The sequence below is a fragment of the Aedes albopictus genome, chromosome 1 (genome assembly GCF_035046485.1).
Source record: "Aedes albopictus strain Foshan chromosome 1, AalbF5, whole genome shotgun sequence".
Classification (NCBI taxonomy): domain Eukaryota; kingdom Metazoa; phylum Arthropoda; class Insecta; order Diptera; family Culicidae; genus Aedes; species Aedes albopictus.
Window position 1 is genome coordinate 87,639,121 of NC_085136.1, and position 16,156 is coordinate 87,655,276.

The 16,156-nt window shown below is 42.8% G+C and overlaps 1 protein-coding gene across 1 annotated transcript in view; it reads left to right on the forward strand.

Moving 5' to 3' along the window:
- LOC115254485 (transient receptor potential protein-like) overlaps positions 1–15,810 on the forward strand; it is a 70,176-nt gene extending 54,366 nt beyond the window's left edge. Inside the window, exons 13-15 of the mRNA XM_029852035.2 lie at positions 14,380–14,551; positions 14,614–14,968; positions 15,030–15,810. Coding sequence (XP_029707895.2) covers positions 14,380–14,551; positions 14,614–14,968; positions 15,030–15,626 — 1,124 coding nt within the window. The 3' untranslated portion in view covers positions 15,627–15,810. The remainder of the gene's footprint in view (positions 1–14,379; positions 14,552–14,613; positions 14,969–15,029) is intronic.
- Positions 15,811–16,156: the final 346 nt, after the last annotated feature.

Here is a 16,156-nt window from a genome sequence, read left to right on the forward strand (position 1 = left end):
GTTCATCGAAAATAACTTGTCAAAAATAACGAAATTCGGTAATTCACGTTCATTACTGATTATCGGCAAACTGTTTTGCCACAGCAATCGGCAATCTAATCACGTTGCTGAATTTCGGTAGAGCGCAGCTGTCAAAAAGTCAAAAATGAAAATGAAACGCGTTGCCGGGTGCCATCTTCAAAAAAGGATTTTTCACACTCACCGCTGGAATGATTATCTCGTAAGTAAAGTAATTAAAATCGCTTTAAACTAATGTTGTGTATGCTTTTGCAGTTAATTTTCATTAATAAATGGATGCTTCTATTAATTTCTATTTCAGATCGTTGTTTTGGAGATGGAGCGCCGCAGGAGGAGTGCCGGATTCTCGCTGTTTTTTGCTGCCGGACATAATCTTCAGAAGCCACCACACCGATTTGTACCAAATAAACCACTCGTGAATCCACCGGAGAAAAGGCTCCCCGTAAGCAGCTGGCCACAAAGGCCATCCGCAAAAGTTCTCCCTCGACCGGTGAAGTGAAGAAGTAGCCGCATCGTTACCGGCCGAGAAATCCGTCCCTACCAAAAGTCCACCGAGTTGCTGATTAACAAACTGCCGTTCCAGCGTCCTGGTTTACAAACTGCATCGAAGCGCACTTGGTCGGATCGTTTGAGGACACCATCTGTACGCGAGCTACGCAGAGCACGTCACCATCATGCAGAAGGACATCTGCCCCGGCGCATCCGTGATCAAGGAGGAGTAGGGGGAAATGTGAAACTGTGTTGCACCATTGAATTAAACGATGAAAAAAGCCAAAAGGTCCTTCTGAGGACCATCAATTACAAATTAAAAAAAAACACATTTCGTAGTATGTATTTTTCTCATTAAATGCTTGTGCCAGGCTTGCGCGAATACAATTTTTAACCTAATTGCATTTTTTGTTTTATTATGCTTCTTCTTATCAATAAGCACGAAAAAATAACCATTACTGAGTTTCGGTAATAATGCATGCCGAAATTTTCGGCAATGTATTACCGAACCACTCGTCAAAGTTTGACAGTTGATCTTTGTCAATTTTGCAGACTGGTCGGTAATTTGAACTTTTACCGAGATTTTCACCGAGCTCTCAGCTGTTGGATTCTCGGCGATTTATTTTGCCGGCCTCGGCGAATTAAATTAAGGCTGTTCTTTCGAGGCCAATTTTTCGATCGGTATTATTTTGATCTAGCCTTATGATCATTTGGCATAGTGATAGTTTGTCCAAATGTCTTTACGGCCTTATGAGCCAGTAGGTCATTAGGCCGAATGGTCATTAGACCGAATGGTCATTAGGCCGAATGGTCATTAGGCCGAATGGTCATTAGGCCGAATGGTCATTAGGCCGAATGGTCATTAGGCCGAATGGTCATTAGGCCGAATGGTCATTAGGCCGAATGGTCATTAGGCCGAATGGTCATTAGGCCGAATGGTCATTAGGCCGAATGGTCATTAGGCCGAATGGTCATTAGGCCGAATGGTCATTAGGCCGAATGGTCATTAGGCCGAATGGTCATTAGGCCGAATGGTCATTAGGCCGAATGGTCATTAGGCCGAATGGTCATTAGGCCGAATGGTCATTAGGCCGAATGGTCATTAGGCCGAATGGTCATTAGGCCGAATGGTCATTAGGCCGAATGGTCATTAGGCCGAATGGTCATTAGGCCGAATGGTCATTAGGCCGAATGGTCATTAGGCCGAATGGTCATTAGGCAGAATGGTCATCAGGCCGAATGGTCATCAGGCCGAATGGTCATCAGGCCGAATGGTCATCAGGCCGAATGGTCATCAGGCCGAATGGTCATTGGGTCTTCTTCTTGCCGTTACGTCCCCACTGAGACAAAGCCTGCTTCTCAGCTTATTAACTGAGAGCTTCCTCTGCAAAAGACCATTTTGCATGTGTGTATCGTGTGACAGGCACGAAGATACTTTATTGATACTGAATCTACTGATATTTTACCCATGAATTTTTCCTTCTTTTAAATATAGGCTGTTCTTTCTAGTATCATTGCTAAAATAGTTTTTGGCGCTGAAACTGCTGATATTCAATTCCTAAATTTTTCCTTCTTTAAAGCATAGGCTATTCTTTCTAGTTTCATTGGTAAACTAGTTTTTGGCAAACATTGTTGGAAAAGGTAAAAACAACGGCTAACTTTCAATTCGTCCTGATGGCCATTCGGCCTAATGACCATTCGGCCTAATGACGTTCGGCCTAATGACCCAGCATCGAGAAAAAAAAAAGAAAAGCTGATTGATTGATTAATTTATCTTTATTATAGAGACTTTCAGTCCAAAGAAAAGTTGCGCACACTAGAGTACGCATAACTCCTTTATGTTGTTTTAAGGTTATTCTTTCAAACAGTATCTTCTGGTATTGAAGCTGTCAGTAATGTTATTGAATTGTTTCTTCTAATGGCTTCTCTTTCAATATCCTTTACGAAAAACATATAAACCATCATCAGAACAACCCATTTAAAAATATGCTTTCGGGGTAATGGCGTTCGGGGTAGTGGCCTATTCGGGGTAGTGGCATTCGGGGTAATGACCTATTCGGGGTAATAGCTTTCGGGGTAATGGCGTTCGGGGTAATGGCGTTCGGGGTAGTGGCATTCGGGGTAATGGGGTAGAATCCTAGTGAGAATGTAGATATTCAAAACCTCATATCTCAGAATCCTGACAACTTAAAAAGATGGTGTTTTCGGTTAAGTTGATCAGCATGACATAGACTTGAATAACATACTTTTAAATGCCACTAGGTGGCGCTAGTGCACATGCAAAAACATAATTCTGATATTTTGAAGAGACTGTATCCTTCTTAAAGAGATACTTGTTTCAAATTCTGCCCCTAAGTATTGCTAGTAAGCATGCTTGTTTTATTTATTTTGTAACTCAGAATCTTGCTTCCAATCGCACCTAAATGAAATTCTTTTGAGAGCATTCAAGTAGAAACTACTGAAAATTTTTTTAAAAATACATGTGAGAGATAACTTAGCAAAATTGTTCGAATCTCCCAAGATTTCTCATTTTAAAAAAATCTTCTGCAGGTATTAGTACTAATACGAAAAGGAATCCTAAGCACTCATTGAGGAATTTTTCAATAAAATCAACGCACGTATATACTAGACTAGATCAACAAGGTCAATTTTTCTTTAGGAACACAGCTTTTTTTATTCCTTTTAGCGTTCATTATAACTGTGCAGAATTTGGGAGCGATTAGCCTCGTATTGCGCAACCTAGGATATGTCGAAATACTTTGTCGAAAACCGCAAAGTGACCCAACGCTTGCGAAAAAAGTTATACGCTTGGTAGTTCAGGGTGTAAATTTAGATTTTATTATTGATGTTATTGCTTTATATGATGAATGTTAAACACCAACAGTTGATCTGAACGCTATTTTTTGTCACAAAGGTCAAACCGCTTTGCGGTCTTCGTCTAAGGTTTCCGGCACATCAAAGGCTGCATTTCAACATAGGAAAAAAGGCCTTTATGAGAAAAAGGCCAAAAAGTAAAATTTCTCATACTAAATCCCATACATTGTTTTGAACACTAACAAGGATTGAAAAAGGTTTGTTCCGGTTTGATGCGATCAAATTTTAAATTTCCCATACAACATTGACCCACTCCAATACATAAACACATACAAACATCACCTCAATCCATCGAACTGATTTGATTGGTATATGTAACTTGGCCCTCCGAGTCAACATTCGTTTTTTTGAGTGAACATAATATTATATCCTTTTAATACACTTTAGTATACGAGAAATCTATCTCTCAAGGAATAGGTTTTTTTTGTTTGTATTAACTTGTATTTTAACTTAAATTCTAATTCTACACTTCAAGGAATAGATGCTTTATTTACCAATAATTCAACCGTAAACAATAATTTGTTTGCGTTGCATCTTCTAATGTTTTTATCAGAGATTTTTCCTTCCTTCAGCCATAAACTGTTCTTTTAGTGCTTGGATTTAGTGCTTGGATATATATATATATATATATATATATATATATATATATATATATATATATATATATATATATATATATATATATATATATATATATATATATATATATATATATATATATATATATATATATATATATATTTATATTTTTATATATATATATATATATATATATATATATATATATATATATATATATATATATATATATTTATATATGGTATATCAATACTACTAGCATCCTAAAGCTAAATAAACCCCATTTGCGACTCTGTGACATTATCCCGCATCACATTTTCTTGAAATGAGCTTAAGGAATCAAGCTGTACGGTTTCCAACAACAGTATAGCTTCAAAGAACAGCCTATGACTGAAGAAAGGAAAAATCTCTGATAAAAACATTAGCAGTTGCTACGCCAACATCACAGACAAATAAACGTAACACTCTTTGAAAAGGGCAACAGCTTATTTTAGAAGCTGAACCTGCAAATATGGTACATGAATAATTTGTGCGGCTGATCCAGTTCTACAAGAAAGTCACGGAGTCCCGCTCTTTTTCGAATATTTAAGGTAAATGTCACGGACTACCTTCGGAAAATGCCAATTATACACCCGATATATATATATATATATATATATATATATATATATATATATATATATATATATATATATATATATATATATATATATATATATATATATATGGTATATCAATACTACTATCAGGTATCAGGTATCAGTAGGTCGGCTCTAGAGGCACGTTCTCCTCCATTTGGGAAATTTGTGCCATCGCCATGAACACGAGCCTATTCATCATTTACCTGACGGAGAAGGGAAGGAAAAAAGGATAGGAGATGGGAAAGGACAGGTAAGGGAATAGGATCGTCATACTCGCAAAAGCGTACCACAATGGGTTCACATAGCGTCCTGAAAAGGACACTGTAATAACGCATAAGCGTGCCACAATGGGTTCGAATAGCGCCCTGAGAAGGGCACTGTGATAATGCATAAAGCGTAAAGAGAGCCTATAGCTCTTTACCACAGCGGGTCAAGAACAACAGAACGTCCTGAAGATTCAGGTTTCTGAAGTCAGTTTCACTTAATAAGTGTTTCCCGAGTACTCGGAAACGCAATTGCGCAAAAGCTGGACAGTTACATATTAAATGATACGAAGTTCCATAATCGGATTCACAGCTATCACATGCAAATGAATCAGCTTGCTGAATATTCGCCATGTGATAACTGAGTCGGCAGTGGCCAGTCAATGCTTTGACCAGCATGCTGCAATTCTGCTTTGACAGATTTGTTAGATACTTTGCCACCCCTAGAGATGGCTCAGTACAATACAATTTTGTTTGACGACATGACTCCAAACTATTCCAGTATTGTTTGTGCTGAGTGGCAGCCCAGGTGTCAATCTGAAGCTTCACCCAACACTTGGATACCGGAATAGCTGGCTCAGGGCCAATGAAGTCATGTGATGCTCCAGTGCGAGCTAACTCATCAGCCAATTCATTTCCAGCGATGGAAGAATGGCCAGGTACCCATACAAGGTGAACAGCGTTTGCTGAATTCAGCTCCTCAATTTGAGTTCGACAAGCGATAACTATCTTCGACCTGGAGTTGGCCGAAGCAAGTGCTTTAATAGCAGCCTGGCTATCTGAACAGAAGTATATTACTTTGCCCATTACGTGCTGCTGAAGTGCTGATTGCACTCCGCACATAAGAGCAAAGATTTCGGCCTGAAAAACGGTGCAGTGTCTGCCAAGTGAATAAGACTGATACAGCCTTAGCTCACGAGAATAAACACCAGCACCTGCTCGACCTTCTAGAAGGGAGCCATCAGTGTAACATACGATGCCGTCTGAAATACTTCTCTCCAGATAACCAGATGTCCACTCTTCCCGGGAAGGGAATTTCGTGGAAAATGTCCTATATGGAAAATTACAAGCAATTGTAAGATCACTTGGAGCAAGGACAACTTTGTTCCAATTCACCAAAAGTGGAAACAACGAGGTGTGTGTTGAACTGCGGTTCACAGGAGTTTCCTCTAGTAAACCGAGTACCCATAGACGGTAAGTGCAAGAAAGTGCTTCTTGTTTGAGATGAATGTGTAGTGGGACAACGTCAAAGAGAACTTCGAGCGCTGCCGTGGGAGTTGAAGAGAACGCTCCAGACATCGCCATTAAGCACATCCTTTGGAGATGGCCTAACTTTGATTGGACCGTTCTCACTTCGCCCTTTTGCCACCACACAAGACATCCATAGGCCAATATTGGCCGAACAACAGTTGTGTAGATCCATTTGATATACTTGGGTTTTAGACCCCAAGTTGTACCAAAGGTTCGCCGGCATTGCCCGAAGGCCATACAAGCTTTCTTGATTCTGAACTCAACATGAGGTGTCCAGGAAAGCTTGGAATCAAGAATGACTCCAACGTACTTTACCTGTTCAGTCACATTGATTTCAGAATCAAAAAGACGTAAAGTTCGAACACCATTACGGTTTCGCTTTTCCGTGAAAAGAACAATAGATGTTTTACTCGGATTTACCGAAAGGCCATATTGGCGACACCAACCCTCAACAACCTGAAGAGCGTTTTGCATCAGGTCGAAAAGGGTGCTGATGCACATACCGACTAACAATGTTAGGTAGTCGTCGGCAAAACCATAAGTAGGAAAACCGCTATTATTGAGTTGCCTCAATAGCGTATCTGCTACGAGATTCCATAAAAGTGGTGATAAGACTCCCCCTTGGGGGCATCCACAAACACTCAATTTCCTAATCGCCGCTTGACGCAATGTCGAGAAGAGATGTCGGTTTTTGAGCATTTGGTGAATCCAATTGGAAATCATTGGAGATATACCATGACCCCGTGCGGCTTCCAATATGGCATCGAAAGGCACGTTGTCAAAGGCACCCTCGATATCTAAGAAAACACCCAAGCAGGATTGCTTTTGAGCGAATGCCTTCTCAATATCGTAAACAACTTTGTGTAAAAGAGTCACAGTGGACTTTCCAGATTGGTAAGCATGTTGGTTCACATGAAGAGGCACATTGGCCAGATAAACATCACGGATGTGATGATCCACAATGCGTTCTAAGCATTTCAGAAGAAAAGAGGTCAAACTGATAGGTCTGAAGCTCTTTGCTTCTTCATACGACGCGCGACCCACTTTCGGAATAAACTTCACAGTAATATCCCGCCAGGATTTGGGAATATACCCTGTAGCAAAACTGCAAACAAGTAGTTGTTTCAAAACATGTTTGAAATGATCAAATCCCTTCTGAAGCAAAATAGGATAAATCCCATCTGCCCCAGGAGATTTGAAAGGAGCAAAGCTATTAAGTGCCCATTCAATCGATTCTAAAGTTATGATACTCCGAGCCGAAGCTAAAGAATCATAACTACAAGAAAAGACATCAGGTTCATCCGAAGATGTAATATCCACACATCCGGGGAAGTGTGTACTGAATAAACATTTTAAAACTTCCTCATCAGAGGAAGTGAAATCACCATTTGGCAAACGAAGTTCGTTCACTTGAAAATCCTTAGATTTTGCAAGGATTTTGTTCAATCGACTGGCTTCACTCAGACTGGAAACATTTGTACAAAGGTTTTTCCAGCCGGATCGTTCAGCAGACCGAAGAGCTTTCTGGTAGGCCTTGCGAGCCGACCTGAAAGCCTCCGATCCAGCCGAACGTCGTCTATTCCAACTCTTTCTACATTGTTTCCTGAGCTTCGCCAGATCGGAGTTCCACCAAGGGGTACCTCTTGTGGTCTTCACAGACCGCAGAGGGCAGGCTTCTTCAAAAGCTTCCATGATGAAGGCCGTTGTAGTATCAACGGCATCATCTAAATCACTTGGAGTGTCAATTGATGGTGAGTATCCATGAAATTTGGCTGCAACCAAATCGGTAAAGAGATCCCAGTTGGTAGACCGGGGCTTCCTGAAACGCAAAGTTTGCGAAGTAAAATTCACATGTTCAAACAAGATGTAACGATGGTCAGATAAAGATTCTTCATCTGACACATGCCAATTGGTCAGCTCATGACTAATTCTGCTAGAGCAAAGCGTTATGTCTAACACTTCCTCTCTACCAGATACCATGAAGGTTGGGCGGTTGCCTATGTTAAGTAATCCAAGATCTGTACTACTCAAGTATTCCATCAAACTGGAGCCTCTCAAATTGATGTCTGAGCTGCCCCAGATTATATGGTGAGCATTAGCATCACTACCAACAATTAGCGGAAGGCCTTTTGAAGTGCAGTATGCAATGACTTGCTTGAAAGCATCCGTAGGGGATGGTTCATCATGCGGTAAATAAACCGAACAATAAACGTATTTCCTGTTGAGGTTTCCAACAGATACATCTATTATGATAGCACATACATCTCTGGTAGTTAGTTCAGAGATGAGTGTAGCAACGATTGCGTTGTTGACAAGCACACATGCTCGAGGCATGATACGTGAGTTTGCCATTTCATTTTTACTGAAAGTAGCAAACACCGGATTCACAAGGTTTCCTAAATAGAAATTCCCCTTACGAAAGTAAGGTTCTTGGACTAACGCCACTTGGGCTGTACCATTTTGCATAAGTCTACAAAGATTGATCGTTGCTGTTCTTTTGTGCTGAAGATTGATCTGAGCTATCCTAACCGTAGCCACTACCCAAACTAGGCAAGATTAAACTCTTAACAATCACAGCACAAAAAAGAACAGCAACAATAAAGCCAGATCGGTATCGAATTGAGTGCGCCAAAGGCGAGGATGCACAGAATACACTGTGTAAAACGCATAATGCGAAACCATATAGGTGAAAATCTAAACTAATTAAAAACATCTTCATAATCCCGCCCTTATTCAGCCTCAAGTATGAGATTGAAGAAGGGCAGCTGATTGTCTCGGAGAAACACAAGGTCCACCGCGCTATTGCTCCGGTTAGCACAGTAAGGGCAAATACTGTGGAGGGTGCCCTGGTACTCCACAGGCTCCGTTTGCGGTTAGGTTTTTATTAGACCCCCCCTAGCCATTCATTCCTAGGCACGGTAAGCATAAAGCCGCATAACACCATGAATTAGGGGTCACCTGATTAGTGGATTCCTACCACTGGAGCAGGCGGTCCGTAGTGCTATTCTTAGCCAGTTGAACTAACCGCTACCGACACTACACAGCTATCTAGGCTGATCGGGAAAAGAAGTTGATATTGGTGATCAACTTCATACGGGCCCGAAAAGCCGTCAAAACAACAGTATAGCTGTTCTTTGAAGCTATACTGTCCCGCTCTTTTTCGAATATTTAAGGTAAATGTCACGGACTACCTTCGGAAAATGCCAATTATACACCCCATATATATATATATATATATATATATATATATATATATATATATATATATATATATATATATATATATATATATATATATATATATATATATATATATATATATATATATATATATATATATATATATATATATATATATATATATATATGGTATATCAATACTACTAGCATCCTAAAGCTAAATAAACCCCATTTGCGACTCTGTGACATTATCCCGCATCACATTTTCTTGAAATGAGCTTAAGGAATCAAGCTGTACGGTTTCCAACAACAGTATAGCTTCAAAGAACAGCCTATGACTGAAGAAAGGAAAAATCTCTGATAAAAACATTAGCAGTTGCTACGCCAACATCACAGACAAATAAACGTAACACTCTTTGAAAAGGGCAACAGCTTATTTTAGAAGCTGAACCTGCAAATATGGTACATGAATAATTTGTGCGGCTGATCCAGTTCTACAAGAAAGTCACGGAGTCTCGCTCTTTTTCGAATATTTAAGGTAAATGTCACGGACTACCTTCGGAAAATGCCAATTGATATTCACCATGAAGTTTAAGTTTGTGCTTTCAAAATGAGCTGTAGGTGGCTGCATTTAGATCTGACGAAATGACATTTTCAGCACTGTGCTGGGCACACACATTTAACGATGTATTTAAATGTTATTTGATTTTCACGTTTCTTCCACCAGAGGCGCCAATGTTCGATCGCTTTGACGTTTGCTAGTGTACACGTTGCTGAATGATGCAAACGAAAATAATAGGCGATTTGTGTAGCGGTCTGCGTGTTACGCAAACGTCAAATCGCAACTCATCATGAGCAACATGTATCGCGTGGCGCTACCAATAGATGGCAGCGTGTTCATAAAAAAGACATCTGGCAGATTTTTTTAATGATTTTCTTCTAATAGTTCATTTGTTTTTGCCAATAGGGTATTCAATGCGAATGTGGTTTCTTAAGAAAATTTTAGTCAGGAAGAAACAAACGCTGTTTCAGGGATTTTAAGGGGTCAGAAGCTGCTCAATGGAGAACACTAAAATCTCTTTTTATTTAGGTTATTTTTAAATACTTTTTAGGTGCATTATCTTGTTAATGCCCTGCATTCAGAACCAATTTGTACATAACAAAGTAGCACAAGAAATGACATTATGACGGTAACTATTTAGGGCAACGGCGATCAGGGAGCATCTAAAGGGAAGAGCAAAGGGGGTTTCCAAAGAGGCTTCAGGGGCGCTTCAAGGGGATTCCAGGTGCATTATAAGGGGTTTCAGGCGTTCCTATGGGGGGTTTGGGAGGTTCAATAAGCGTTCCAAGTGTTCCTAGAAGGTTTCAGAGGAGTACCTGGAAGCTGATTGATTGACTTTGCTTTATTATAGAGACTTTCAGCCCTTGGCTGCGTACCTGGAAGTCTCAGGAGCGTTCCAGGAAGCTTCATGGGGTTTCAAAGCGGTTCCATTGGGTCTCTGGAGCGCTTCAAGTCTCAGGTGTGGTGCAGGGTTGTTTCAAGGAGTACTTGAAGGTGTAAAGGACGTTTCACGGAGTCTCAGGGGCGATTCAGGACATCCCAGGGTTTTCAGAGGTGTTTCAGGGAACCTGATGGGGTTTGAGGAGGTTCTCGGGGGTATCAGGAGCGTTTCATAGGCCATTTGCCTAAATGCCCCTGAAACACCTTCAAATTCCCCAGAAATGACCCTGAAAACCTCTTGGAGCACTTCTGAAATGTATTGTTGTCCTGTCAACCTGAAACCTCCATAATGTCACTGAAACCCTTGAAATGTCCTGAAACCCTTTGGAATGCCTTTCAAAGGTTCCAGAAACCTCCTGAAAGGACCCTGAAAAACTATCAAATAGCCCTGAAACCACCTGGAGCTGCCTGAAATGTTTTTTAAATGCCTTGAATATATCGCCCTTGAAACTTCTAGAAACATCTCTGAAACCACTGTAGTATCATCGAAACGGCCCTGAATTCTCCATAATCCGATTGATACACCAACGAAACCTCCTGAAAGGCTCCTGAAATCTCCTGAAACGCCTCTCAATCCCTTTGGAACCCTCGTTTTGGGATCATTCTGGAAGTACCTTGGCGCCATTTCAAATGCCTAGCAGCAAGACCTGTTCTCGCAAACTAATTCTCCTTGTCAAAGCCCTAAATTAACTGCACAAACTTCCCTCTTTTAATGCCATTTTTAATTTATGCATCCCCAGTCCATGGCACTGAATTGAAGGAGTATATTAACCCACCTAATGCATCACGTTGGGAACAGCACGCTGACGTAATGTACGGTTTGGATCAAAAATTACGCTAATGTACAAGGAGAGTTAAGAAGGAGAAAGGTAGGAGAATAGACTTCCCCGAGGGTTCATCTGAAGGGCTCAAGAGGAGAGATCAAATAGAGTTTCAAGGGGGTTTAAGATATGGAGTCTGATTTTTTAATAAAGGTAGAAAGAGAGTTGAAGAGCATTTTAGGAATGTAAGAGCAATTAATGGAATGGAAATATATATAGAGGGTCTCTTAAGTCGAAGAATGGCAAGGACAGCAGGATCTCACCTACCCCGACCCTTGCCGGGGACCCCTTTCCAACCGCGGGCTCGGATTCAACCCAGTAGACCGACGCCACGACAGCACCGCTACCGGGACTTCCTCTTCGCGGCCACTTAATCGTTGTAGGGGTCGATCTCGACCGCAGGGCACCGGTATGACCTACGAAGCCGACTCCGAACCCCTGGACCACCTCTTGTACTGCATCTGGACTAGCCACTCGATATGGGTGATAGCCGTTGAAACGGCGTTCCAGCCAAACTCATCCCTACACATCCTCTGGACCAAGTTGTGCGGAGTTGTGTCCTCTCCGCATGTGGCAAGCATGCGGTCACGCATTGTGCGAAAACGCGGGCACACGAACAAAACGTGTTCCGCCGTTTCCTCTAAACCATTGCACACTGGGCATTCGGGAGAATCCGCATGCCCGAAACGGTGTAGATACTGTCGGAAGCAACCATGACCTGTAAGGACCTGTGTCAGGTGGAATGTAACTTCCCCATGGCGCCTATTAATCCAACTATCTACCCTCGGTATCAACCTTTGGTGGAACTGTCCCACGCGCGCTGCCATTTGACCATAGAGGCCATCCTGGCAGTCCTGCGTATGCCTCTTGTGCCGCGCATTTCGAAGCACTCCATGTCCTCACTGATAAGAATGCTGATAGGCACCATACCAGTAATGACGCAGAGAGCGTCGTGTGACACGGTACGGTACGCGCTCGCAACCCTCAGGCACATAAGCCTGTAAGTACTTTCCAGCTTCCGTCGGTAGGATTTAGTACTTAGCGCGGTGCCCCACGCCGGGCCGCCATACCTAAGTATGGACGTAGCAACACTAGCCAGAAGCTTGCGCTTACTGGCGTACACCGCAGAGCTATTGGACATCATCCGGGACAGTGCCGCAATAGCTGTGGAGGCTCTTTTACAGGCATAATCGACGTGGCTACCGAAGGTAAGCTTATCGTCGATCATCACGCCCAAGTGTTTGACGGAGCGCTTTGACAGGATAGTACACTCTCCTACACTGATCTCCGTCTGCTGCTCCGACTTCAGGTTGTTAACAACCGTCACCTCTGTCTTGTGGTGAGCCAGCTCCAGTTTCCTGGACCGCATCCACGCCTCCACAACCTTGATCGAGTGGTTGGTAGTCAACTTTACCTCCTCGATCGTTTCACCGTAGACTTCGAGCGTAATGTCGTCGGCAAATCCGACAATCACCACTCCCACTGGATACTCTAACCTCAACACCTCGTCGTACATGACATTCCATAACACCGGACCCAGGATGGAACCTTGCGGGACTCCTGAGGTTATGTGAAAGCACTTCCGACCCACCTCCGTGTCGTAGACTAGTACACGATGGCATTAGGGTATTTTTTGACGCAACCCGCACATTGCGTCATCGAGCTGCTCCCAACGTGATGCAAAAGGAAGGCTGAAACTCCTGAAACCCCCTGAAAATCTATGGAACACCATAAAGCTCCCTCAGTCCCCCTGAAGCCACCATAAAATCCCACAAACGCCCATGAAACCCGCCTGAAATCTGTTCGAAATTCCCTATAAATCCTCAGAATGCTCTGAAATCACCTGAAACTCCCCAGAAGTCTCCGAAACATCATCGCAACCATCCTGAGCGATCCTTGAAATCCTTTGACACCTTCGGAAAACCCTATGAAACCTGTCAAGAAACATCAATACAATAAAATCCCTCTGAAACCTTCGTGAAACGCCTCTGATACCTTCCGAAGCCCTTCTGACACCTCCCGAAAACCAGTCCCCCAAAAGTGCTCTAGAAAACGTTTTTGAAAAGAATTCCACACACCTTTTAACAATATTTTGCAAATGCTACCCTTAAAAAGTTTAAAAATGTAATTCAAAAGTTCGTTCAAGATTGCCTGTCCCAAATCTAGGGCACTTCTTTAGAGGAGAACAACTGATTTCAAAGAGTCTTCCCAAAAGTTACTAACAGGGGCTGTCCATAAACCACGTGGTCATGAGGGGGGGGGGGGGGTTCGGCCAATGACCATTTTGTATGGACAAATAAAAATTTTTGTATGGACTAATGACCACGCGGGGGGGGGGGGGGGTTGAAAAGTCCCAAAAAAATGACCACGTGGTTTATGGACAGCCCCACATTTGGTAAAAAAAATGTTATGATTAATATAATTTATTCTTTTTTTTGAGATTTTTAGTCTTAGGCAGGCTTGTTTCTACCTTAAAAGGAACTGTCCAGGAGTCTTCAGTGAAAATTTCTAAAAAGAATCACGAATTTTTTGTAGGATTGCCCCAAAAAACTAAGAAGAATGTCTTCCTGGAATTCTTTTTGGTAACAGCTTGATTATTTGTTCTTTACTAGTTCAGTATGTATGAAGAACTTTTGGAAAAGAAGTGTTCAGAATTTCATAGGTACAGATGGAAGAGACATCCAAATTTTGTTTGTGAAAGATCTTGCTTCAGCCTACCAATCATTTTTCTTCATTTTTTTTTTATTCTCCAAACATAACAGTTGCCGGCAAGAAGGGTCGCGTTATGGAACGACGCATCCTCAAGGACTTCCAGATCGGTTTCGTCGAGGGCATCCTCAACGAGACGTTCAAGGACGCAAAGGACAAACCGGCGGCGGACGTGTTCAGCACCATCGCCAAAGCCATCGGTAGCCGTACCAGCGCCAAGAAGAAGTAGACTACTTCTGACAGAATATAATAATAGGTGTCTGAGTGCTTGTTGATCTTTTTTGCAGGAAGCCTGAGGACTGGAACGCTCTGGTCCGCAAGAACACCACGGTCCGCGATCCGATCGGTAACTCAACGGAGGCGATCATGCGCCGCAGCAGGATGAGCTTGCGCAAACAGATCGTCGAAGGATCCCACCAGGGCTTGGACATGAACACCGACAATCTGGTGGAGTTCAACCCGAAACTGTCGGAGGTGACTCCGGTGACGCGGGTCGCCTACGTCAAGTTCATGACGTCCAAGTTGAAAAAGGACATCGGCAAGGAGGACGAGGCGGATGCGGCAACGTTTGAAAACGAACGCAGGGGATCCACGACGCGGAGTTCGCTGAAGAAGCTTGTGGAGCTGAAGGATAAGATCAATGTTAGTTGGTTTCGGGGCGAGGTCAGTGTGCACTGTTTATTCTAAAATTCTGTCGTTTCAGAGCATTGACGCGGATGACAAAACAGAAAAGAAGTCTCCGGTTAAGGAAACGGAGATTCCACTCAAGGAGTCGGCGCCAACTCCCGCTGCAGTGACGGTAGATCCTCCGGAAGAAACGATCAGCACGGCCTTCAAAGAGGACAAGGAAGACATTCGGATCGACATGAGTAAGGTGCGTGTACGTTCACCGATCCTGGAAGATCCCGAGGATGTTTTGAGTGAAAATGGTGATCGCTGTCCTACGCCCAGGCGTGAAGACAGTATTCCAAAACGTCCGGATACTCCCGTCCCAAGCGTTAGTCCACCGTTGGACAAGAAAACGGACAGTGGAAAACCAAGCAGCGCCGAGGTGAGCACTGCTGGTTCGATTAAGGTCAAGGAATCAACCCTGAGTCCGGAAAGCAGCATTCGGAAGGAAACCCTTTCGCCGTCCGGCTCGTCCAAGTCCGATACTTCCCGTTCACGCTCACGGTCCCCAACTCCGTCTCGGCTGGAGCCTCCAGCCCCAAGTTCCCCAGCCCACGCACCGTCGACGCCGACCTTCTCCGACAAAGGCAAATCGAAAATAACCGGAAAGACGATTGGCGGTTGGATGTAATGCACCATCCTATGTTCTTTTCTGTTAGCGACAACCTCACGAATTCAATTGACTCCGGTTCCCCCTAGTGGTGTGCGTCATCCAAGGTAGGCATTTTGGCAATTTAAACGTTTTTCATTTTCAGAGTAGATTCACCGTTTAACGAATGAATAAAGCGAACACAGTTTCAATGAACTTAATGTAACAATGCGTTGTCGTTTCTTTGATGTTTTCGCCCAATTAACTTTGCAATGCGGCAGGTAATATCATGATGACTGACCTGTAGGCAATCTTTATGCGAAATTTTGGCATTCCTCTCCCACCGACGTCCCATTAGGTAGTCGTTTTCCTCGGAACCTACGTAAGCTATCTCCGTCATCATCGATTCCCGCACTAATCCCGGAATTGAGGTCTAAGTCCCCTCATAAACACCGCCAATTTATTTGAGCACCGACTATTTTCCCATCTTTCCACTGTTTCTCCCCTTGCAAAGTGTCTTCGGTTTTCACTGTCATTGGGAAAGAAACTTTCTTCGATGCAACAACGCAACG